This window comes from Buteo buteo, chromosome 2, assembly GCF_964188355.1.
Source record: "Buteo buteo chromosome 2, bButBut1.hap1.1, whole genome shotgun sequence".
Taxonomy (NCBI): Eukaryota; Metazoa; Chordata; class Aves; order Accipitriformes; family Accipitridae; genus Buteo; species Buteo buteo.
In genome coordinates, this window is record NC_134172.1 from 28,999,404 (window position 1) to 29,026,784 (window position 27,381).

The 27,381-nt window shown below is 37.8% G+C and overlaps 1 protein-coding gene across 1 annotated transcript in view; it reads right to left on the reverse strand.

Annotated features, from left to right (window-relative positions):
* The window catches only part of COL28A1 (collagen type XXVIII alpha 1 chain), a 72,399-nt gene that overhangs the window by 8,925 nt on the left and 36,093 nt on the right, over positions 1-27,381 (reverse strand). Inside the window, exons 23-31 of the mRNA XM_075049761.1 lie at positions 25,420-25,488; positions 21,014-21,082; positions 18,179-18,247; positions 10,917-10,985; positions 8,744-8,812; positions 3,104-3,172; positions 532-612; positions 406-441; positions 175-211 (exon numbers count right to left, since the gene is read on the reverse strand). Coding sequence (XP_074905862.1) covers positions 175-211; positions 406-441; positions 532-612; positions 3,104-3,172; positions 8,744-8,812; positions 10,917-10,985; positions 18,179-18,247; positions 21,014-21,082; positions 25,420-25,488 — 568 coding nt within the window. The remainder of the gene's footprint in view (positions 1-174; positions 212-405; positions 442-531; positions 613-3,103; positions 3,173-8,743; positions 8,813-10,916; positions 10,986-18,178; positions 18,248-21,013; positions 21,083-25,419; positions 25,489-27,381) is intronic.

The following is a 27,381-nucleotide window of genomic DNA, read 5'->3' on the forward strand; positions in this document are numbered from 1 at the left end:
ATAGAAACAGAGCTGGACCAAATTACTTCCAGTATAGCTCTGGCAACATAGTGAGCATCATTTTCACATCAATGGTATCCTTACACACAAACATGCAGAGGACAAATCCATTCCATCAATATAAATTCAGTGTGTTTTATTAGAACTAATTTTTTTCCATATTGGAATGCTTACCACATATTTCACTGATAAGTCTGATAACTTCTTCTCTCTGAAAAAGAGTATTAATTAATTTGCTGTGTGTTCTAGTTTTAAGAATGCTGAAATCTATCTGTCTATTTATTTATTTACAAAAATGCAGGCAATGCAATGCCCCATAAACAACCTTGTGTAACATCACATCACCTTTAAATATTTCCCCGAAATAAACTCCTATTTTTTAAATTAACTCATGTACATACTTACCGAAAGACCAGGTTCACCTTTTCTTCCCCAAATTCCCTGAAAATGTGTAGAATGCAATGATTAACAAAAGCCAAATTTGTCTAATTTCTATTGTGTAAAATTAAGTAACATGAAAATGTGTTTCACCTTTGGTCCTGGAGGTCCTGGGTCTCCAGCCTCTCCTTTGGCACCTTTGGTCCCTGGATCACCTTTATCTCCATAGTCTCCCTAATTTAGAACATCCATATTAAACACAGTCAGTAACTCCAGTTTTGTTGACAGTCAGAGCTGGAGTTATGGTTCGATGAGCTTTTAAGATAAATTTTCAGATTTTTTTTTGTGTGTGGCTGGTTTATGTTGTATGTATTGTGAAGAGAACATCTGAAAGCAGGCTCTCAGAGAAACCAAGATGGGCAGTAGAAACACCTTTAAGAAATTTCTGTGGAAAATTACCTTAATTCAGGAGTAAGGGGTAAAGACATCTTTATGCAAATGTCAAGAATTTAAAATTTTTACTCTTCTTTGATTTTCTTGAACTCTAAAACAATGTTTATGCTGGACCTATGTTAATTCAGACCTATGGAGAGACATAACTGCCTTACATCAGCCAATGTACTGAAACTCACACCAGTTTTGTAGAGAACCAACACGAAAAACTGGGAGCTTGCAAAGAACAGAGGAAAAGGCATGCCTGGACTGTTACATCCATTGGAAAATACGTAGTTTCACATTCAGAAGCAATTCTGCACTTTTTTCCTCAAGTGACTAAATCTTTTGATTTCCAAAAAGAGAAAGCATTCAACATTATGGTATTTCAAGAGACAGTTTTCACGTAATGCAAGTATGAAACATACTATCAAAAGATTCGGGTTCTAAATTAGACATTTCTTCAAGAAGGAGATAGTGCAGGACAGTTTTTTACTTCTCTCTGGAAGTTACTGACCATGTTACATTTCTCTTGAAACGTTAAAGGTCAGAAATTTATCTAGATTACTGTCTACTTTGATATTATTCCTCATTATTACCCAGCCAATGGAATCACATAGATACCTCCTGTGTTACAGCATTTGCCATGGTGACTATCAATTTTAAGGAACCCTTTTGATTGTCTCAATCTGATTCTGATCTTATTCAAACTGGTATAAACCTCAAAATTGTACACAGCTCCTCCACAGCATTAAGAAACCAGTCTTCACTAAGTAAGCTCTTGGAAGACAGTTTCTATTCTATTTCACAAAATCATAATATCCAGCAAAGGATATTACTTTCCATTACCTGTCCATGAATTGAATCTAACCTCATCAAAATTAATGTCAGCGTAAGGGAGAGCAAATATGATCTACTGACTGCAGTGGTGCTGCTACTTTCTTACACATAAATATATGAAAACCTGATCTCTTTGGTATTTGGCACATATATGAAATTCCTACTGAACTAAACCATTCATTTTCATGTGTGAGAAGTCTGCTATATTAACAGCAAACAGTAAAATTGTGAGTATTTGGAGAGATTTACATGGGGTCTCGAAGATTAGTCAAGATACAAGATGAATATGAAGAAGAGTGAAAATATTGCAATTATTATTACAGTATGTAGCATTTGGCATCTCAGAGAAAACAGAGTTAGGATGCAGAAATTTGAATCTGTGTGAAAGAGCTTGATATTCACTGTTGCATAAAAGCTCCAAGCTGTAGTAGCTTGAATAATACAGAAGTCCGAGAAAGTGCTATATAATGTGAGCTAGTGTAGACCATAGTACCATGAACATCATTAGTGCAGGCAACAAATGGCTGGGGCTCTGAATGGGTACTGCCTGCCTCAGGTGACTACAGAAGGGATTGAACTCTTATTTGGGTAACGTCTTAAAGTTAGGGAGCCTGATCATCTCTGCTCTCCCATGAAGACTGCCATGGGTTTTTTTCTCCGGGTTTTCAGACAGAGCCTTCACAATAAATTCAGTATTTCAGCTATGTTGTAATATTGCAGAGGGGCTGCCCAGCTGGCCCAGGCCCATGCTGTGAATTAAAGGTAGTGTGCTGCACCATGCATTTACATCAACGCTCATTCCACCTGGGGACACTGTTCTCAGTTATGTGTGCAATAGTTGGTCTGCACATCCACATTGACCATAAGCCCTGGTTTTCTTTGGCCAGGCTGCTTCCATCAGAAGCTGCACATCTGAAAATCACTAATAAATAGCCAAAGTATTTAAATTCTCTGTGCGCAAATTTTGTTAGGTGGGAATCGGTATGTATAGGAAATTCTTACAATTTTTTTATCAACCAGGAAGTTGTTCAGTAAGGAAAGATTCAAGCTTCGGCTTCAATCATTGTAAAAAAAAAAAAGAGTCAAATAAAACAAAGCCCTTAAAATATATTAGTCAAAAAGCAATTCTTTTTTTTGTCAAAGCCTGGCAAATAAAAGGATGTTTTGTAATACCTGAAAAATATCTAAGATAACTGAATACATAATTTGACTAATTTTATTCTCCTGCTAACAGGTACAACCTCATTCTAGATCCTACTTTAGAGCCTGGTCTTTAATGACAATTAGGATTTTCACAGACTTCAAAGCTGACAGTAAGTAGTAGGCACTTACCTTGCTAGCTATACAAGGCAATGTCTTTGCCTTCTATTTATCTTCAAAGACCTGTCACACCCAATAACCAATAAAGGAAGAAAAAATTACCTTTTTTCCTTACTGCAAAACTAGGATTTACCTTTGGTCCAGGAAGGCCAATTCCTACTGATCCCTTTGGTCCAGGAAAACCTTGATTTCCTTTTTCTCCCTGAACAGAATAAGGAAATTAAGTTTAACTGAAAATTAAAGTAAAATCTATGTTGTATCTATTCATTTTATAACATTCTACATCATAGAGAAAGCCAGATATTTGTATTATGCAATGAAGCACATAATTTTCAAGACAGAATTGGTCTAAAGCTGGAGAAATAAGCAATTGGGTATGATTCACAACACACATAAAGCCTTTATAAAGTATATAATGAAGAATGTATTCCTGATAAATTAAATGGATTATTGTCATTTCATTGAAACAGATGAAAGACAAAAGTAACCTCATTGAGGCCCAGCCATTTATTCATCCAGTCCACAAGCAGTAAAATGAGGTCCAGCACAAAGGTTCTCTAGAAATACACACCCAGAATCTCTGCAGGGTTGACTAAGTTTTTCTGATCTTAAGTAAATAAAAAGACATCTCTGCTTTTCACAATGTGGAGAGCAGAACATCTTTCTGCTGATACTTCAGAAGACAGTATCAGTCCAGCTACAAAGTTCAAATTTGCCTATAATGATTGTTACGCATGCCGTGCTGCATGCACACAGACTTGAAAAGCATGTTCATGCTCATGGTGTGGGCATGCAACATGTTATAAAACACAGCTGTAATAAAATAAGTACAGAAAATCCTTCACAGCATCTGGCTTCCAGAAACTTTGCTGCTTTATTTAACAGGGTAACACAAATATTTTCTTCAGATCAACTGCTGTATGCATTTTAAACACAGCTGGGGTGATTATATTCCCTGGTACCTAAATGCTTCACCATAATTCACATTACATACATAATTCACATATCAGCAGTGTCTGGTTGTTGTGGTTTAACCCCAGCCAGCAACTAAGCACCGCGCAGCTGCTCACTCACTCCCCCCCCAGTGGGATGGGGGAGAAAATGGGGAAAAGAAGCAAAACCTGTGGGTTGAGATAAGAACGGTTTAATAGAACAGAAAAGAAGAAACTAATAATGATAATGATAACACTAATAAAATGACAACAGTAATAATAAAAGGATTGCAATATACAAATGATGTACAGTGTGATTGCTCACCACCCGCTGATTGATGCCCAGTTTATCTCTGAGCAGCGATTCCCCGCCCCCAGCCCCCCCCAGTTTACATACTGGATGTGATGTCCCATGGCCAGTTTGGGTCAGGTGCCCTGGCTGTGTCCTGTGCCAACTTCTTGTGCCCCTCCAGCCTTCTTGCTGGCTGGGCATGAGAAGCTGAAAAATCCTTGACTTTAGTCTAAACACTACTTAGCAACAACTGAAAACATCAGTGTGTTATCAACATTCTTCACTTACTGAACTCAAAACATAGCACTGCACCAGCTACTAGGAAGACAGTTAACTCTATCCCAGCTGAAACCAGGACACTGGTGCAGATACCAAACCAGCTCCAGAGAATGTCAATGAGATCAGGAGCAGTCATCACCTGTACCAAACCTAGCCTATGAGATGCAAGTACAAGGTTAGTTTTATTTTTCAGTCAAGAGCTCTCAGACTGTCTCACTAAAGCATCTTTTACTAACACTTGTATAGCTGCTCACAAATGGGCCTAAAGGAGTTATATTGCTCATAATGGGCAGAGAAATACAAAAACATTTCAAAATTTATCAAGACTCCAGCCTTCACCAAAGGCCCACTAGTGCAGAAGGACCAACCAGTGACCATTCCTGCTTTGCTGGATAGGGGCTCATGGATTTCTGCGGGCAGAGAAGCAGCTGCACAGTGCACAGACAAGTCAACCTTCTCTTTTCTGTACTCAAGGCTCCCGAGTCCCATGAGTTGGGAATTCACAGGGAGTTAGACGATGAGATGCAGCTCCTAGAAGAGGCAGTATATTACGAGTCATGGTCCATGGATGGTTTTCCCTGTCCAAATTCAAGATTTGACTGAGATCCTGCTAAGAGGGGAGCTTCTGCTCACACATGGGTGCGTTGTGGTCTTGCCCCATGCTAGGCAAAGGCACCCGCTGCACTCTGCTGTTCACATCTCCATTGGAGCACCGCCTTTACAGCCATGTCCTGTGGGAGCCTCTTGGTCCACTAGTCCTAACTCAGGGAGCTAAAATGCTCTCCTCGTCATTGGGGCTACCAATCACTGACCTGCTAACAGGCAGCCTCTTGCCTCTGTAAGCAGAACTTCCCCCCTTCCCTCTCCCCAACGTCTTACAGCAGCAAAAACTCAGACACTGTTACGTAGACTCTGGAGACTGGAAAAGAAACTGATGCACCAAATTACATAGCTGATTCACTAGGAAAAAAAAAAAAAAAGAATTGCTTCCAAATAGGAAATATTCCTAAGGCAATGGAATGCACAAGGCAATTTATTTTGTGCTGTTGGAGGAACGCAGAGTGACTATTTAATCTAATTTACTTTAAGTCACTTTTTAGCAGGATTGTGCTTCCTGGGTCCTTCACATAGGTTATTAATGCAAATGGCTTTTAAACATAGTGAAACAGTGTGCCAGCTTGTTTCAATGCTTGCTGTCCAGCACTGGGACTGACTATCCTTCCTGACTAGAGTCATCACACAGCTTCCTGATTAACACCTTTGCAGATCTGCCAAGCACATACATATGAACCAGAATTAGGATATGCTGTATATTCCAGTCGTCCTTCACTAATAATAAATGTCAGATCTGACCAAACTATAGATTTATTGCTGCCATTTGTTACAGCCCATTTGACATTGTTAGGATAGTGTTCAGGCAATGAAAACTGAATGAGACCTACTGTTTTAAAAAAATCCATACCTGTACAACTGACGTTTCTCACAGGCATACATGTGAGTTTTATCCTCTAAAAAGTCAGCTGCAGAACCAAATCCTGCTTCCTCTACTTGTGGAATCAATCAAAATATGAAGGATTTATCATAGATACCACAACTGAACATTTAGTAAAAACCAAGAAGTGTGCTGTATTAATTTAAAAATATTTATTGCTTTGCCTATTCTATCCAACCTACATAATTAAATTCAAACTTAACCATTAGTCTTATCATAAAAAACAAAGTGCTATGCATGTAAAAATGCAGACCCTTGGATCCCTGACCCTAATATCCTGCTAGATTACTGATCAATAAGAGGACTTTTATGTAAAAATGTCATTCTATGAACTGAGTGCAGATCTGAGAATGTCTAGACTGTGGTTTGGAAAGGAAACCAAGCATAAAAAAAGAAGACTTGTGAATGTAGCTATCAACATAAAGTTACTTGAAAACCATCTCCTTTTTGACATTCTGTTCTTGCCATACGCAGACTGAGCTCTATGTATATATAAAAAAAATACTTGGAGTGATATTGATAGTTCAAATGCAGGAGTATAGTAGCTTTAAGCTGATGAATAGTGGCCAAAAAGAATGAAGTTTTACATGGCTGTGAAGAGATAGTAGGACAGAAGAGACAGATAGAAGCTCAACAACCATCAGCGTATGGAGGAAACAGGTACTACAAGAACAAGACAGTTGCTGAAGTTGTTCAGAAAGAAGTTGTTCCTAAGAATTACATAAGAATAACTATAATTTTAAAAAGTGATTGTTAAGGGAAGAAAATTTAAATGACAAGACTGTACCTACACAACTCGTGGGAAGCTACAGAAACAACACCAGCTGAGTTTGATCCACCTCATCACTACAGTTTTTGTTTCAAACCCAAAGACAAAGACCTTCCATAGCCAAAGCACATGTTGCTTTCCTACATCCCTAAACTCCACATCCTTACATTACAAACATGCCTTTGTCTGACAGTGTGTGTCAGTGGACTGTGTTCTTCCACTGGAAAACTTCCGTAATGGAACTGAGTTCTCTACACTTCTAAAATATGCTTTAGCTACTTATTCATAGCAGTGCCAACATAGCATCCAAAACTTGGGGGGGGTGGGGGGAGTGGGGGGAGAGAGATGTATATGTACACACTGAGCATATTTTGACTAACCTTTATCCTTTTTCAGGAACCAAAAAAATATTATATAATCTGTATATTTTTTCATGTATCATCAGATGCATTTGATTGCTGAAACATTTCTGTTCAGAATGGCAATTGTGCTTTTATAAATAACCTCACATACACATAGAATTAACAGAGATATATCCCAAGTATTGGATTCTCCAAACACATCAGAAATGTCTATTAAAGCCAGGCAGGAAATAGTTTTCCTATACCATAAAGCCATACAGAGATGGCAGAAATTCTTCTATTTTCGGTAAGAATAGAGCAAAGAGCCTTCAGCAAACAAAGGAAGAAGAGGAAAGAAAATAAGAAGTTCCCTATGCCCTCACATTAAAATATGTAATAGCTTTGTGGTTACTGATAACAATTAATATAGAAGAAAACTGCAAACAGATCAGAACCAAAGGTCTAGACAGTCATGACTCTAACCGTGTCTAGCAAAATCCTGAGATGAGATAAATCAGAATCTATTAAAGAAAGAGAGTTACACAACAAGGAGAAAAGAAAGAACACAATAAAGTATGTTTTTATGCCATAAAACACCTCACAGTGAAAAAAGGAAGGGCTCTCTGCAGTATGAAGAGGGAAATGATTGAACATGAATATAAAAATAGAAGATATTGAAGCTGGAATCAGAGCAAGTACCGAACAAAACAAATTCAGAAGGAATCAGTGCTTTTTTGGTAGAACTTGTAATTCCATGCAGAACCAAAGAAAGATTCTCCTCTTAAACATTTTGCCAACAAGGTACATTTAAATGATTTTTTTTGTTTGTTTCAGCATGTCACTGTTTTCCAATGAAAACCTATTTTGTCAATTAATTCCCTGGTGGCTTTTGTGTCTACAGCCAACTGCAGTATAAAGAGGCATCTTTCCCAACCCAACTAAAAGAACGCCCATCTTAGTGAATCATTAGTGGTTGGAAAACCTAGAGTTGGAGAGCTAAGCACAGTCCTCCTGATCCAGGGAAATATTCAATCATATGGTCAACTTTAAGCACACTGATTTAAGAAAAATAGGAGAAACTTGGGTTGTTCTCCACTAAAGCCTCCAGTTTTAATGATTTTCTTCCATACATTTATGACAAGGCAATTTATTAACTTTGAATGTTCAGAATATGTTACCATGTTTGTGTTTCTCCTTATAAGAAGAGAAGTTGTGGTTATGGCTGGAACTGGGTGAGTAAAAACCTGATGAAGAGTATGTGGGAGACTGGCTAATTTCTTTTATATTCCTGTATGTGTTTGACTTATTTTGACATCGTAGATCTCTGTTACTGTTTTTACAAGGGCATCCAGAGAAAACCCTGGATGTTTTCTTTGGAGTGTCCTTCAAATCTAAGTAAACCAGTAAGATGTGGCAGAGATGAGACTTTTTCCAGGTTAAATATACCTGTAACAACAAGAATAATAGGAGAGCAAATGGATGCCGCCAATACTGAAAACTCAACAGTTAAAGTATATATTACAGACCTAATGAACAAGAAACTTACATATACAATGAATATTTGCAGGTATTCACTGGCTCAGTGGCAAAGAGAAAAACAGACAATGAATCTCCTTAAGAGACAGTTTTGAGAAGAAAGTGGACAGGTATCACATTAAACTGGATTACCTTGTTTCCCTGTATGCTGTCGCCAGGGGGGCCACGTGGACCAGGCAAGCCTTGCTGTCCCATAACACCCTGTAACAGTCAGTGACGCAAAAAAAAGAAGAATTAGGCCGTAAGCTCTATTCCTGCTGACAGTAAGGAAGTCATCTCAAAGTCACTGCAAGCAAAAAGTAAAACCATGTCAAAGACTAGTTCTGATTCTTCTTTGGTTTATGGTTTCTCGCTGTGGGCCTTAGTAATTATCATTGGCAAATTCCCAGGAAAGCAAAGGAACATTTAAGCTGAAAATAATTAAAGAATAAAATCTGCCCATGACACAGTGTTATATTTTCCCCAGTTTTTCCCACATAGAAACCAACAGAAACCATCTTTATACAACAGCTTCATGCAATCACTCCACACAAGAGAGGCACAACAGTAAAGACACAAAGGGCCAGAGCAATAAAACCCAGCACAAGTAAATCTGCCAGGCAAGTGAGCTAGTTCTTGTGCACCACGTCCAACAAGCCCAGCCCCTGTGGCATCACAGTCTCTGAGCGCACCAGTCACTCAGAAAATTGTAAGTGGGAGGGGAAGAGAGAAAAGCTAAAGCAGCACCTGCTGATTTGTGTCAATACAGTCAAAGCCAGGTAAAGCCCTTCTGTTTGGAGGCAGGCTAATCTAACATTTCAAAGTGACAAAGTGAAGCATATCACTTTGATTACATAAAAATTAAACTTTTTCTTCCTTTTTTTTGTTCTTTATATTTAGTTGAAAAAAGCTTTTGAAATTTGACCAAGCTTCATAACTGCTTCTGTAGAGGTCAGGTTGGATTTTTTGATTACTGTCTTATAATAAATAGTTGCCGCGCTCCAATACAGTAAAGGGCATTCATTCAGTGGTACGTAAATTACTTACATTTTGCATATGTTGAATATTTAGGCAGAAGTATACCAAAACTTGATCATCATTAAATAGAAATATATAGCTCAAATATTTAACTTCTAGATATTAGTGATGTTTGAAAAGTCATCATTCTCATCTGTGTAGACATAAAATTTGCCACAAACTTTGACAGAATCTCTTGTGAAAAATACTGTTAATCTATATATTTTTAAGCAGGGATTCACACAAAGCATTGTGCTAAATAGCTTGTCTCAAGAACTAGATGCTACAAGCAGGCCCTCACCCTTGAAAACAAAATAACGTTTCCCCACAGAGAACATATTTTTTAATTCTTAAAGGCTTTACGGAAGCAGCACATAGTGTCACACATTTGTAGGATTTTGTCACTCAGTCCAAACCTACTTTTTTTAAACAGACTGTGTCTGTATGATTTACCAAGGTACTGAAATTGCTGCAGCTTTCAGAAAGCAAGGCAAAGTCAGACATCTTGAGAAAATATTTGTGCTCTGTCGCTCACTGCATTTCTGTAACAGGTTGGTATATAGCAACATTTCTCCTTTCAGATACTAGTTTATTCAAAATGGCAGTGGAGACTTCTGTTAATCTCTGCTAAGGAAATCACAGAAAAAGTTATAAAGGTGTATCTATTTTTAACTTAAGTTAAAGTGGAGAAATGTACACAATGTTTCTCTTCATTCCCTTTATAAAAATAACTGATGGATACACCTATAATAAAGAAATCCAGGCAATGCATTGAACTTCTTTTCTTACGAGTATGTCTTTTTTGAATTATAAATCACTTCAGTGGAGGGAGGAAAAAATTGCCCAGATGTTGCATGCTGGCTGCTTATAGAATTAACTTTCTGTTTTCATGCTTCTTTCCTAACGGTTTTACTAATGAATTAATTGGATTCAATTTCATTGAGCAAAAATTGCAAACATAAAATTCACATTTAACGTATTTTCCACCATAAAAGAATCTCTTGGAAACAGAATAGATACAAACAGAAGAAATGCATCATTTAACTAATTTAACCACCTGAGAGTTCTGTTCAATTTTCAGCTGTAATCTCATAAAGTTTAGCTGCAAATGCAATTTTCATCCAGTTAGTATTCCTTCCTAATCTGGTTGGTAGAACTGTATGGTCAGTGTCCATGTTTTTATGCTTGATTTCTCTGGCAGTTGCATCAGTGTAAATCAATATGAAGATATTTTGGTGTCTGAGAGATCAGAGTCTGGCAGACAGCATCACAAAAGAGCACAAAAGCTCCTAAATGGCATTATACCAACCTTGGGACCAACCGTTCCGATTCCCCGTGGCCCCGGGGGCCCAGGATAGCCTCTCATTCCATGGTCTCCCTGAAAATTGTCACAGAAATGTCTGTAATTTATCACTTATTAACTGTTACATCTTCCTCCACTTATGCAGCAGTCAGTCAAACTACACAGTTTAAAAAACAAAATAAACAAATGTTACATACATAAGCAGTTGCTTTACAGATCAATATTAAAAACCGCCCCAAATGCAGGCACCCACATTATTTAAGCTCCAGGTGAAGAACATTTTTCCCCAAGCAAAGGTCCATGTGATCAAAATCACCAACAGTTAGGCCTCTAATTTGCAAACTTATTGGCTACAGAAGAAAAAGAAAAGCAAACTCATTTGAAAACAACACCATTTTTCCATCACGTTCTGCAGCGGCTTACCAGGCTGGACAGGGAGCTTACTAGTGGGACACAACAGTCATCATGCCCTTTACTGATACTGTGCTCGTTCTGAAACTAGAGACATTTAATTTCCAGAACTGTCAAACTAATGCATTTATGAAACTAAATTTTAATAGCATTGATACAGAGGAACAAGAAGAACAGCCCTTTCTTTGTTTTCTTAAAAAGCCTTAATGCACATATGTTTAGCTTGATTTCTTGAGGAAATGAGGCTTAAGGGATACTCTGCCTGTGTTTCTGCTTGTCTATGTTAGTCCTTTTTTTTCTCCCAGTATATTTTGAACTTATCAGTTGATTTCAGCCAAATTCATCAGAAATGTAGAGGCCTTGAGCATATTCATTTTCGACAGTTTTGGTGATAATTGGAGGCTGGGTAAAGGAAAGAGATTCAATTTATGCTTTTAGTGGGGGAAAAAACCCAGAGGGGGGCTCATCCCTTAACCAGCAGGCAGACAGAAGGCATCAGCTGCTTGGCCAGGGGAATGCAGGTAACGCTGAGCCTGGTGCTGCCCCGCATGCTGCAGATGAGCCCAGTGAAGGAGATGGGGCTCAGGGGACATTACTAGTAGGGGAAGGCACAGGGACATAAGAGGCAGTTTTACCTTCCTCAGTCCATAATTGTACAAATGAGGGAATAGGAACACATTCAGCACATGATCCCTAGAAAACTCCCATCAGTTTGAAAAGAAAAAAGAAATCTATAATTAATAAATTACAGATGCAGAAAATTCTGAATCAGGTTTAGCAAATGTCCCTAAACCTATGCCTGTGCAGGCAAGTGCAAAAGAAAGAAATGTTCTGATATGCTATTGATCATCCGATATATTAACAACAGAGCCAGGAAGAAGTTGTATTTCTTGACAAAATAAAAAAAATCATTATAAAAACTCTGCATTGTACTTGTTTTGGCAATGGCTGTGGAAATGGCTGTGCCTGCAGAGGGAGCATTCTAACTAGGAGAGAGGTGCAAGTATGAATCACACAAATCACAGATGACACTTGAGTTGTGGTAGGTGAAAAGAAACGACATTATCAAACTGATTAAAAAAGAAGGAAACAAAAGTACAGAATCTTTTACTGACTTCCTTTACTTTTTGGGATGAATGTGTGCAGTCATTATAATGACTGCTTTTAGGTGACACACCCAAGGTTCAATTTCTAGCGAGAGATGACTCCAATCTGTGTTTTTTATATACGGCTATGATACTCTTATGCTAAGTCCTGACATATGTGCTATTTATGTAAATATATTAGGGCCAAAACTATGCTCAGGTTTGATGGATTTGGAAAGGTGGGAAGTCTGAATCCAAACACTAAGGCTTAGGTTGAGTTTATAACGCTTTCCTTCTTGATGTAATATTTGGCTTCTGAAATTATTTTCAATTCCTCTTTCTTCCAAAGCACTGGAGACTGGGCAATTTGAGTCAGGGCATAGGCATGGTACATGGATGCTCTTAGCTTTAAATTGGTGTGTCAACTCATTGGGTTAAACTGATTGCCATCTTCATTCAGGAGGAAATTTCTCCCTCAGATTTGATCAGAGAGGAGAGTTTGTTGTTTTCATCTAGTATGGTTTGGAAAAGGGAACTAAAGAGAGAGCTATTCTCTTTAGTAGTATTCTTCTTAAGATGACCTGAGGCTTTTATATCACACCTTCCCTGCTAATGCAAAAAGCCAAGATATTGGCAATGCCCTTGAACTTTTTGTCTCCTCCCACCCCCAATTCTAGCTATAAACTCTTAAAGATTACAATCTTAAGTACTTAAAGATTATAGCACTTAAGTCTGGTACACGGTGCTTGGAAATGCCCCTCTGCAGTGGGATGAATAGTAGGTATTCCTGATCATTTAAAACATGCTCAGTTTCTCAATTCCTCCTGCAATGCATTTTCTTACAATGAGCTTGAGATTGTCACGTTACTAGGAAATACTGAGAGTCTAGGCAAATGTAGTCATCTTCCTATTTAGTACCATCTATTATCAAAGGAATAATTATTGGTCCTCAATGTCCCTGCAAACCATAATACAACCTTAAGCTGTTCGTAGGAGAACCCTTCATGAGCAGAAGTTGCACAGAGCAGCCAAAGCTTTCTCTGCCCAAGCCTCCTTCTGAAACCTGCCAGGGGTGCCAGAGCAAAGAGGTGGATATACAGATAAGGCTTCACATTATAATTTTTTTTTAGGAGATCCTGGGCTGCTGTGGCCTGTGAAACAGCCTGTAAGCTGCTGTGATGGAAGCTGAATGGGAGGTTACCAAAAAACTAAATGATTCCTTATGGGCCAGTATCAAATATACCCACAACCTGCTCTTAGACCAGCCCTGACCGAAAAGAGTGTAAGGGTGACTTGAAGTCATCTGCCTCTTCCTCCCATGGGTAACACATTCTTACACAGGGTCGTTGCAGGTGAAGGATCAAATTTTAGTCTCACATGCTTAGTTAATACCAGATGTCTCACAGAAAAGCTCTTTTGTAGAGCTTTTGAGTAATCCTCAAAGTTTCTGTATTCCTTGGCTTAGAGAAAAAAGACTTTTATTTTGTTTTATGAGTTGTGAAGTGGAGCAGTTCTTTTTTCTAAGGTGTGACAGTAAACTGTCCTCCAGGGAAGTAATTTCAAGAAGGATTAGTACTGTTCTTTGATGAGGTCTAATTTATTTCCTGTATTGTGCTTGTAGACAAGCTTGTCACCATCAGCAAAACAGTGAACTAGAAAAACACCACTGAAACAAGAAGTAAACATCTGAGTCAAGACAGTGTAAAGTAGGTAATTCCAATGTCTATTCCATACCATTTTTTCAAGAAAATTCATTACATGACCTGATGGTCACCTGAAAAATAAATCTTGGCTTCCAAATATGTACACCTCATTTACTGTGAAGCACGTGTATTTGATACTGAAACATACAACAGACACCGCAAGACTCTCTTTAGTGAGAACTAGTGGATATAATGGTATGTGTAAGAAGAACATATTACAAAAAAAAAGACATTGCATCTCTACTTTCCACATTTTAGTTCAAGTAGACAGGGCCCAAGCTGCAAAAGTTGTTTATATTGCAACTGGATCCAGCCCAAATGTTCATGCACTAGGGACCATACTAGGGGTTTTAATAATCCTTCTGCTATCCAGTTACTGAGAATGAAGCTTGCTTTCTAGTGCTAGGCTCTTGCTCTTGAATGTCTGTAACCCACCTCCTAGTCGGCCAGAGTGCTTTTAAATCAATCTTTTATTATATTCTGACATTATGTGCTTCTGTTTTAATGCTACAGAAAATAGGGTGCTGCCAGGATTGAATGCATCCCACATGTTCCAATTTTTTTTTCATGTGAATTTGACCTCTGATACATAAAATTCCTCTCTAGCAGTGTGCACATATGTGAGCCATTTCTGAAAGTGGGGAGAACAGAGCTCTGATTCAGCTGAGTGGAACATTCCTATATAATGATACTCAAAGGCATTTCAAATTAACTAGTGTGTAAATTTATGAGTCTCTTTTATCAAATAAATGTTCTTTTTTATATGCAGAGATTGTTGCTGTTCTTCTTATATTCATGTTTTTATGTGGAAGGGATGAGAGGTAGCCAATGCACTTACATTTTATTTGAAAAAACAGAAGATTGTCCATTTTATGAACTAAGTTCTGGGGGAATTCTTGCAATTCAAGTGAATTGTTTTTCCTTGTGGCACCTTTGCTACCAGGAAGTTATGTAGAGACTAAGGATTCACAACTTTGTATAAGCAAACAGGATAGAAAAATCAGGAAGGGAGAAGAGATGTTTATATACTTCTTTTTTTCCAGTGTACTCTACACCAAGTCTAGTGGGGATGCACAGAACTAAATCACAGATGTGACTATCTATTTGGATAATGCATGCTTTGGTGCAGCAGTCACACAATTCCTGGGTTGTGGGACCGCTCAGACCTCTTTTTGGTCCAGAACCCAAAGCACAGTAAATGAATCCACTGGAGATTCACTTCAACAGCACATTCCCAATCCAGCCTAAAACACCCGTGCAGATCACCCAAGAAGACTCTGAGCTTGCATGTGTGGCTGCCTGAATTAGACTGACTGCACATGCTGAGGTCTTGCTCCTTAGGCTGTATCACACCCAGCTCCCACAACCCGTTCCATTAACCTGAAAACACAGCTTCCTTTGCATCCATGTTTTTCAACAATTTGGTTCTTAGAATCAAGCTACCTAATTCTGACAATTTTTTGTGACAATGGCAATGACTTGATGGAAATGAGGAAGATACTTTTAATTTACATGACAACCCTGATCTGACCCGAAATTGTCAGAAAACACGAGAGTAGTGTTAACAATTTATCAGTCTGCCTTTGCCTAATCTTTTGCTGGCTTCTTTATAGATAATGAGTTAGGATGAGAGTTTCTATTACTAGATATTCCATTGTGTTATTTCCTGTTGTAATTAAATACTATTAAATTATAAGAGCCTCTCCTCTTGGTCACAGCTATTTCACTTTTGCTCAGTCAAATTCAGGTTGAAGTAATGGGCCTATTGCCAAATTTATTATTAATTGGTAACATTCAACTAACACAACACAGGTCATATTCCTCCACAAAAGGTACTACCAATAAACTTCCTTTACTAGTACCGTGAATAAACTTCAGCCCACAGATCTGGGGGGATGGTAATACTTCTTATGCTGTTCATGGGTGAAGAAGAGACTGACAAGTAAGGATGTGATGTCTTTATAAAGGAATATGAGCAACTCACTTCAACTGGCAATGATGTAAATCACTTAGAGTACTATAATAGCTAATCTATGATTTAATTAAATATATATGTTATTATATCGCAAGACTTACAGTGGTTTAAGAATAACTGATAAAAATACTATATCCCATGTTCTCCACTGCAAAAACTGGATATATTTTCTTTCACTTCACAGCTTTTACCTCCTCCCCTCTAATGCACTTTATGATACTGTATTGTACTTCCATCATTCATGATCTGTGTTGGAACTTTCCTAATAATCATACAGCCAAAGAATTGCTTGTCCCAGCAATTACATGAATTCAAGATTGTAAGAACAGAAGGGACTTGTGATCCACTTTTAGATATCTCATATAAGCTAGGCACTATGACCTTCCTAAGTGCCTTTCTGTATACCTTGTGTATTTGTAATACTTTTCAGAAACACAACCACAAACATTGATTTTAAGAATTCCAGTTGTGAGAAATTTCACTGCAATGATTCTAGTGGTTTCCTTTCACTTAAAAAAAATAAAATCTTTTATTTCCATTTTGGATTTAACTCAAATTTGTTTATATTAAACCCCTATATTCCCACTGAAATACTTATTTGTATTTCTGGGGTTTGTAATCTTTCGACCCTGGCATCACAGTGGGAGATCATCTTATTTGATTACCTGACATGACCTTCCAATTCCTTTTCTTTGGGAAACACTACTTTCTAGAATTCCGCATTTAGGAAGTGAGGGGGAATTCCAGACGTAACGATGCCCCCAGACATTCTGTAGTCATAAGTTACATTTTTATCAATATCTGCCTTAGTAATTTCATATAAGATTCTAAGATTTTAATGAATTGTTCTGTAGTACCAAAAAAAATGTCTTATAAGACTGTATTATATCAAGTCTAGTATCTCTTTTTGGAAAAGATATAATCTTGTACAAAAAAATCTAATTAGTTTAGCTCTATGTATTTTCTGTAAGTCTATATTGAATAATATAATTGAAATTACTTTTAGTTCTCTAGTAGTTTGTGTCATGGGCCAGACCTTGCATTACTTTATGTGAAATGTCTTGTATTGATAAGTGGTAATTCAGAATAGCAGCACAAAGCCAGGTTTCCCAGATCCCATTGTCAGGCCATTCTATGGTCATTCTAAGGTCAGGTCATTCTAAGGATGAATGTCCTTCAGTTTTTCCTTTATTGTGGATATGTTTTTAAGGGGTTATTGTTGTTGTTTATTTTAAATGGAAATTCTAATGTTCTGGGAACTGAAGTTGAAAGTTCCTTCTGTTTGGGAAAAAACTTGCTTGGGCGATATTTATTTTGCTTTCTCCTGCAACAGGCTGCCTGTTTCCTATTTCACATATGTAACAAGGAAATCATTAATAAAACCACTCTGTGGGATATTTTAAACCAATTTCTTGTATGATTTCAGTCTTAAGTCTCTTTTTTTCAACTTTTATAACGGTAGTTACAATGCAACATTTTAGGTGAGTTACATACTGCTTAGAACTTTATAACACTTTAGCTATTCTGTGTTTTATGAAAAAACTTTGAAGTGTTTGAGTGTTGTATTTCTAATCCCTTTATCAGGTTTTTGTTTGTTTTTTTTTTTTTCTGCCAAGTTTTACCTCTAAACTAATATTAATTTTAGGTGAAGGTTTATAGTCTTCTCTTAGGAATCCATTTCAAGGAACTTTAAAAATACCTCACTAGTTCCATGTAACTGACATTTCCCCTGACTCCTTTGGGGCCTTGTCCCTTGCACTTCTGTGGGAGAAAGAAAGTGCGTAATTATTAGGCAATACTCTGCCTGTGTTGGATTCTGACTTCCACATAGAAACTCCAGCATCTAGAAACATCCTGGGTCTTTGGATGTATGGAAAACCTGCAGATTTGCATCAAATCTGGGGATAAAGCAAGGACTGGTTTGTATCTACAATGGCAGAAAAGTCTACCACAAGCTTTTCTTCTAACTGAAAGTGGGAGATGAGATCGCAACGTTTTGTCATATATATGCCATTCTAATCTAATGTATTTTTCGGAAGATGTTTGTCTACCTTGTCTACTAGTCAGGTGCATGTACTACCATTGTACAAGTACCTTTGGTCCAGCATCTCCCACGCCAGTTGGGCCTGGTGGTCCCGGGGGGCCTGGTGGTCCTGGAGGTCCCTGGTAGAGCAGAGGAATAAAGCATGTCAGTAGTTGTCCCAGAGGAAGAGTATTTGTCTTCAACAAAGAAGAGAATTTCAGCAATTGTTACTGATCTCTTTGGTTTTGCTGTATTTTGTCAAATTCTTCACATTTCTCATGTGTACTGAGCAACAGTCATCCTCAGTTCCAGGTGGAAACCTGAAAAGGCTACCAGAGTGGTGGAAAAAAAGTCCAGCTCTTGACTTAAGAACACTGGAGTTGTTCTCAGCTCAGAGAAACCAGTGAGAAAGCAGACATTGCTCCATGATTCATACATGGCAGACATTACACACCTGGGATACCAGAGCTAACCCATCTAAATCTGGGCGTTGGGTAACCCTAACATACTTTGGTGTATTTTTGTTGGATAGTCTGCTCTCCTGAACTCCCTGCTCAGTCCCTCACATCCCCTTCAGCTGCCCTTCATACTATTGGAGGCACCCCCAGCCTCCCTTTCAGCATTCATAAGGGAGATGTCTTTGCCCCACCATGCTACAGAGACTTAGCTACATAAATCTTGTCCATGTCTGCCAGTGGTTTACGAAGCTGGTCTTTCCAGAACATGGGGCATGGAAAGGCAGCCTGAGAAGGGGAAAGATGCATGCTACAGCACAACAGAACCTTCATGCATTTCAAGGACATGTACTCATGTGGCCGAGAGAAACACAAGCAGCTTTTACTGAAGCCTGAGATTGAGTTGCAGAGAAACATGACTCTTACGGCAGTTGCAGATGGGAATCCTAGAATAGACATGATTTCAGGAATACTACTGCAGAGTGAAGCTTTTTTTTTTTTATTGCCTAGTCACTAATAGAAATGCAGGAAGCACATGCACCTAAGTTTGTCATCCTGTGACTGGTCAGACTACAACCAGCATTTGTATAGTTTTATTAATCAATGGTTACCAAACCAGGCTTCTCTTGAATTCTTTGATTAATTAGAAATAAAAAGTTTTCAGATTCTCACTGACCCCTCTGATTCTGTATCTACCAATACTTCTTTTTTGTATAGTTTAAACAGATATCTTAATTTGTAAAGCTTACAACTTCAGTTCCTATGAGGTATTTTAAGGCCTATTAAAAGTTCATCAGCCGTCTATTTGCATCACTGCCTTATTCATGACTGCCTTTGCATTTGCTTTTCATTTGTATTTGGGATGACAGCAGGGTTTTTTCATCTGTTTGCATGTCCTCTGTTTAATGGGTCTGAGTCTGTTACTGGCACTCCTTGACCCTCCAAAGAGACTGGAGCTGGTCTAGTGTCCCTACGTGCTGTGAAATGTGTCAGGTACACATTACACCAGGAATTCTGAGTGAATGCCCTCTGAACTAATTCTGATCCCAAAGGATATTCCCAGGATCAGTTTGAATGATAGAAAACTGGAGCTGAGCTGTGACTTACTTGAAAGCACTCAGGTCCCACCTCAGTGTATTTTGGAGTGTCTTTGCAGTTGTAGTTTGAAATAAAGCTGGATTACAGACATAAAGAAAATAGTGTTAATGGAAGTTTGACATGTGGTGGTTTAAGAATGGCAACAGTATTTTCACTTTCTAGTGAAATGTTGGTCAAACATGTCTATGTGGCTTTGGATGACTGAAATTTAGGATGATACGCCCTTGTAATGGAATGTGCCAGCTGGAATACTCAGGCATTAGCCCCCTCTGGAGCTAACCATCAGAAAAGCAAGGGTGGAGAAAATCTTCAAAAAGGAGGATTTAACCACCTGGTATGAAAAGCAGCTGAAAAACCAAGGAATTGAAGGCTGCAGGATTTGGCCAAGCAGATGTTATTAGAGATCTTGAACAAAGAACAGTAAAGAAAAGGGAGGGAGGGAAGGAAAAGAATTCAAAGCGGTGATTGTATTAAACATGTATGAGCAGCCATGAAGATTTTTATGGAATAACATGGTATCCCTTTCATGATGCTGAAATGAGAACAGATTATACCTGGTTCTGACTGCCTGTAGAACCGGCACTGTATCTAGGACAGGAAAGGACTTAAAAAAATATGTGAAATATTTAAATTAGCCAAAGGATGAAAGAGAAGATTAATTGCACTTAGTTAAGTAACTAAATATTGAGTTATCACACTGTCATGGTTTAACCCCAGCCAGCAACTAAGCACCATGCAGCCGCTCACTCACTTCCCCCCCTCCCCAGTGGGATGGAGGCAGGAATTGGGAAAAAAAAGTAAAACTGGTGGGTTGAGATAAGAACAGTTTAATAGAACAGAAAGGAAGAAACTAATAATGATAATAATAACAATTATAAAATGACATTAATAATAATAAAAGGATTGGAATATACAAAACAAGTGATGCACAATGCAATTGCTCACCACTTGCTGACCAACGCCCAACCAGTTAGTCCCCAAGCAGTGATTCCTCCCAGCCCCACTCCCCCCAGTTTATATACTAGACATGACATCCCATGGTATGGAATACCCCGTTGGCCACTGTGGGTCAGGTGCCCTGGCTGTGTCCTGTGCCAACTTCTTGTGCCCCTCCAGCCTTCTTGCTGGCTGGGCGTGAGAAGCTGAAAAATCCTTGACTTTAGACTAAACACTACTTAGCAACAGCTGAAAACATCAGTGTGTTATCAACATCCTTCTCATATCGAACTCAAAACCACAGCACTGTACCAGCTGCTAAGAAGACAATTAACTCTATCCCAGCTGAAACCAGGACATACACAGTAATTAATTTTCTTTGTAGAACACAAAATGCAGAATTAAAATTGTACTTACAGATTCACCTTTGTGGCCATCGCCTTTTTCTCCACGGGGTCCAGGTAGTCCAGGTGGTCCCTGGCCACCCTAAATACAAAATAGTAAGTCAGCCATCTTGCCAGTAACTGGATCATCATGATGTAACAAATATTAACAAATATGTAAGGAAACTATTTAATATCCTTTTAGAAATATGGAATAGCAGTTACCAGCTCTTGCAATTTGTTCGCAAAGCTCAGAAATTTTTGTGCTTTTTTATTTTGCTTCAGTTGATCAAATTAAGATTTCAGAAAAATATGAGTTCTCATTAGGAAATTATTAATTTCTAGATTTGTAGTTGCAGAGAGAAATCTTCAGACCAGTGACTTTATCTTCAGCCAATACAAAGTTGAATTTATTTTTAAAAAGTTAAACTTCTATGACTTTGGGGGTAAGTCCTGACATTTGAACAATGAATTTAACAATACTGAAACATAATATGCCAGCCTTAAGTTATCATATGTGGTGCATTTTCTGCTTCCAGGTAATCACATTGGTTCTCTGATACAGTAAATCAAAACTGCATTCTACAAGGGAAAGAAGTAAAAGAAAGAAATACAGTTGGTTACAAGAAATACATAATTTCTCTTAATTTAGCCTAAAATGCTCTGTATCAGGAGACAATCACTCCTTCTGTTGACTCTTCCATTGATTCCCTCTAAAGATGTGTGCATTTGCAAAACCTCAATGCTTCCTTTCACGACCAGAAGAGAAGCAAATAGCAATCTTTTCCTCTTCCCTCATTCCAGTGATCGTTTTCCTGACATTTAGTGAGAAAATTAACTAAGCTTGCAATAGACTGTTCTTCACAGAACCAGGAAAGAAAACATATTACTCTGAGGTATCCCTCAAGATATGCTGGCAGTCTGTACCACAGATATTCACATGACAGCACTGCCAATTGGAAATCCTTATGATACTTGTAGGTCACACATCCACCCCACTCCTAAGCACGGTATGGATATGGCCATACACGGAGAAGCGTACACCCTTCACTCAGTCCCACATAACCAAGAAACGTAAATGGACTCTCCTGTACAGGGTTGAAGGGTCAGTTGTTAATATACATACAGATAACTTATCCTGAAGAATACGTATGAATAGCAAATATTTCCCTGTCTATTCTAGTAAAAATAAATAGCTAGAAAAGAGAAACTACAAATGACTGAAAACTGCTGTTTCATCAGTGCATTGTGCCTTGCAATTTCTGCAATAACATAATGCTTCAAGAAACCATGAATGGAGTCCTGATAGCAGCTCAGATCGCAGCGGCTGGTCTGTCTGAATACAGTGTCCATGACTGGAGAACAAACTGACTTATATTCTAGTTAGATATCCAACAAAAACAGACTTCAGGTCCAGATTTCCTGTCCCATGAACATTTCTACCATAGACACAAGCAGTCAGATCCTCTTAACCAATTTAGCCCTGTCAAGGAAAAATGAAAGAGCTGCTTTGGATCTCCTAAAGATATACATCACAGGTTTAGGTTAGGAGGTAAGTGAATGAAGAAAGATGAGGCAGACTCAATGTTCTGGTTAAGATGAAACCCTGAAACCACTTTAAGATGGAAATTGGGATAGGGATGCAAGCATGCCTTATGCTTAAAGAAAATTGTACATGGTAGGTCACTCCTGTGTGAATCTCTCCTGTCCTCCAGTCTAAAGGGATAGTTTCACTGGAAGACTTTAAACACAACCTGACCACCAGATTCAAACTGCATCAGCCCTGAAAGATGTTTCTTCATGTTTCCTAATTTTCAAATGATAGAATTCTGTAAAAATTTAACTGAGTGTGCTTCTAGTTCATAAATAGCTTTATAAGAGAAAGCAAATTTTACCTCTTCTTCATTCTTAATATCCATAGTTCTTAAATTGTGGATAAAATAAGAAAGGTTTTAGAAATGTTTAATAACATATTTTTTTTTAACAAGAAAGGAAACCATGGATCATGAGTTCACCTCTATTTATACTTCTAACTCCACTACAGTAAAAACTGGCCAAACAGATGTTTTCATTTAATCTTAGCATACCATTGTAAATACCAAATACATGTTACCACATTTTTTTCTGTAAGAATTGGGATTTTGTCAAGTGGCTGGTTTTGCCATTAGTAACACAGATAGAAATCTACTTAAGCCAAATCTATGGTCAAATCTGCTACAAGAAACAGTTCTCTAGTCCAGATTATTTAACTTTTTTAACAGCTGCATTGAAAATACACAAGAGATGGCCCAGGAGCAATTCTGTGATTACTGCTTCCCACAGTTTTGTGGGGTCTGGAAAAGACAATCACAGTGACTCACTCTAAATCAGTGCACTGGCAACAAGGCAAGTGCTGTTGATGTCACAGATGGCATGCTGAATTAATTCATCTACTTTGCCAACGTTTCCAGGGCAGGTTTTAAAGTAATTTTCTGAAGCAGTGATATAGACATAGTTGCTTCTACAGTCTTTCAAAGAAAAAGAAAAAAAAAAAGGATAAACAGAATATAAAGATAAATTTGGTGCCCATGGTCATTGTTAAGAAAAAAAACAACCACCATAATAAAACCTAAATGATTAAGTATATGACTGGACAATTAAGTCATGTTCCTTACTTCTTGTTATAAGAAAAACAGAGTGAAGTAGTGTTCTAGAATACAGCCAAAGTAAATAAATTCAGAGTTTTAGAAAATTCAAAAATATGAGCTACTGAATGCATGTAGATCAATGTGCTATCCAGTGTCCTCTGGTGGGTGTACTGGTAGAAGTCTGTCAAGACAAGAGTAAAGCATTATTGGTATTCCTAAGATGTTTTCACACAAAAATTATTGCATTAAGTTGCTTTATTTTGAACTACATTGTGTTAGGTACACATAAACTGTTTGGTCTCTGAATTTGGGTCTATCAGCTATATTCCCAACAAATGAAACAGTGGAATTGAGTGGAACATTTTAGGTGCAGACATGGAAAATGTGAAAGAAAAAAAAAAAAAAAAAAGAGGTTTACTAAGAAAGTTCCTGATTTCAGTCTGGAAAGGAGATCACAGGAACGGTACCTTTCCCAAACACTGAAGGAAAGTCTTCCTGAACTATTCCCTTATCACAAGTGGCAGAAGGCTTACAGAAAGTTTCAACCCAGATCATGACTGATAGAAGTACAATATGATATCATAAAATGCGTTAGAGGGAAGGAGGTGAAAGCTGCAAAGTAAAAGGAAATATATCCAGTTTTTGCAGTAGAAAACATGGGGTCTATTCTAGGGACTGCGTTTTTCAGTTTATTCTTAAATAATATAGAAAGGTGAGTGGCACTGTTTTCTCATGACACTGTATTATTCTGATTAGTTAAATGAAAAGCAATTCTAAGGAGTTGAGGAAAAACCCTACTTAAAGGTTTGAGTAATTTGGTGATAAAATATCAGGCAAAATTCCATGCTGATAACTGTAATGTATTATGCAAGGAGAAAAAGCAATTGTAACTTTATGTACCTAACAATCATCTTGAACTACTATTACCACTTAAGAAACAGGAGAAATAGAACCATTCTTTGAAAAGTTTACTCCACTGATGCAAATTAATCTATATGCTTTTCTTCTAACTTATTTCCCACTGGTAAGAGGATGGTCCTTGGTCTCAGCTTATTCTTTGAGCAGCCTTATGTCAACTCATATGTACTACAGAGGAGAATTTTTCAGTCTCTCACTTTTGCAAAGACTGAAATCTCTGTGTTACCACTGAATCCTCAGTTTTATCTTTGGTCTTTCACTTGTGTGTTGATCTTGTCAGTTAACCACTAAAGGCTCCAACAGTGAGCAGTCCTGATACAGACTACTGTACTCCACTCTTAGTGTTGAAGTTAGAAATGTAAAGGCTATAACCAAGTAAATCCTACTCTGTAACTTATATGCAAATAAGTACTTCCAAAAGATCTATTTTTTAATTTCTTTATTTTGGGCCTGTCTTATGTTTTTGAATGTGCAAGGCTGGTAATACTGAAACACCACTGTTAAAATAACTAATACCTCTCAGTTTATACTCGGTAAAGAGCATATTGCCCATACAGAGGTATAAAAGACCGCATGAGATAACAAAAGGTGGAGATGAATTTGAAGAGCTACCTTCCTAATGAAGACTTCCGGAGGGAAGTTTGCAGGGTGAGGTACACTGGACTAGTTATTTAATCTATTTCGTGTTTCTTCTTTGAAAAGATAGTAAGTTTATTTTTAAAAATAGGCTTAATCTGGAATGATGGAAAAGAAGATGGAAGATGGATGGAAGAATTAGTCAGTTACTTTCCTGAAAAAGTTGTTCAAGTGGTTTCAAATGCACTCTTCTTTGCACAAGAGTTTTGCATATATCTCATGTTTCTTTATTTTCCATCTTTTGTCCAAAACCTCCTACCATTGGTCCCATTATTGATTTTCCAGGAGCTCCATCATCTCCTGGTGGTCCCTCAGGTCCTGGTTCCCCCTATTCAAAAAGAAACAAATCCAACACCATATTTATTATTTTCAGTTTTAATTTCCAAAGTTTTACAGAAAAGAACAAGTATTCAATTCCTTCTGACAGTGACAATTATTGAGCTAGGTAATATGAAATCAGTACTTGTAGAGGAAGCTTTTACTACCTTGATTCTGTCCTCTCTTACACTTTTGCTTCTCTGCAACTGCGTCAAAGAGTTTGTTCTGCCTTGACGAATAATTTGATGGCTTTAGTTTCAACTGAGACTTGAATATCATAATTCAGTTTCAGTGGCCAGATTCACCTGTGGCTTCTGCCTGCTTCTGCCCACACAAGCAAGGCTACATAACTTTGTTTCTGCCAGAGCACATAGAGAACAGCAAAGAAATTCAAAGACAAGTGCTGACACAGACTATGTTTAGAAAGGCTACAGATGCAATGGCACAGCACTTCAAAATTGCAAGCTCCACAGTCTGAAGACCCAGGAAGAAACTTGAGTTTTTCCTCAAATATTACCCAGTACAACTGTTTGGTAATCTTAGCTCTGTCAGTGGCTTTCCTGGAAAGCAATCAGGCTTAGAATTCAAGTTCCTTATGTTATGCCTTCAGAGCAAAATTTGGCTCCTTCTAGTGTTTAATCTATGGCAACAGATGTTTTACTTTACATTCAGAATCTTAAAAAGAAAATTGCAATTTTCCATGAAACTTTCACAATTTTTAACATGAGTGAGAAGGACAGGCAGTATTTCAGGAAACATTCACTAGGGAATGCAGATTAAATGTTTTATCAAACCCACGAAGCAGCTGTAACCATGAGAATATGAGAAAAAAAACAGCTATCTAATGTTATTGTCTCCACATTAGTAACAGCATAATGGTTGTCCAGGGAAATAAAACTCTAGTCCCCAAACGTGGGTGTAGCTTAAAATAAATAAATTTCCAGTGGACACAACCATGGCTGTCCAGGAGTTAAGACCTCTAGCAATCATCTACATCAAATACTTAGAAATGTACTGAAGAGACCTCAGACCATGACAATTCCCAGCTTTGAAAAATATGCAGATTCCCTGCATTAGAAATTTATAAAGTCTGGCTTCACTACTGCAGATACCAGGATGTTCCAAGAACACCATTTGTAGTAATCATTGTACCTTCCACAGTGGAGAGAAAAAACCAGACCTGTGTAGCCCATTACATTACTGACCAATTGTCAGAAACAGAAAATTAGATTTTTGTTTAAACAAAGAAATTACTATGGAACTAAAAAGTTTTGTATGTTTTGTAAAAATCAACTTGCATTTTATAATTACCCAAAATACATGTTTTCTCACATCAGCCACTGCACATAAAAGCCCCGATCTAAAATTTAGTAAAGAGTTTGGAAAAAACTTCTACAGACTACAGTGGATTTTAGATCATGGTCAGTCTGCTATGAAAGTGATATGAACTGTACTGAACAGAATAAAATCAGAGTGAAAAAGGCAATAAAGTCTACAAAGTTCTTATTTTTCAGCATGAATTTTATCAATAAACAATCTTGTCTCACTTACTGGTCTATTAAGAAACATCACAGTAACCAGGAAAATGTGAAGAAGGGAGACCAGTGTAGTGAAACTTGTCTTCATACATGTTTTGCCTTATAGCACGCCGCTTATACTTTCCTGATATAAAGTTTGGCACATTATTAGGGTTTTAAACCAATATAAGAGATATGAGCACCCCACAGTCCTCTCCTTTTTGATCTGTAGCTGCATTTTTACTCCAGGTGTATCTTGAGCTTCTTGCATTCCCTTCTTCCTTCCTCCCTCACGCGCAAAGAAGTCCAAACCACATCCTGGCCCTCGGTGATGCCCTGTTGCCAGGCTGATAAGTACATTGCATGTACAATACCTACATGCGCTT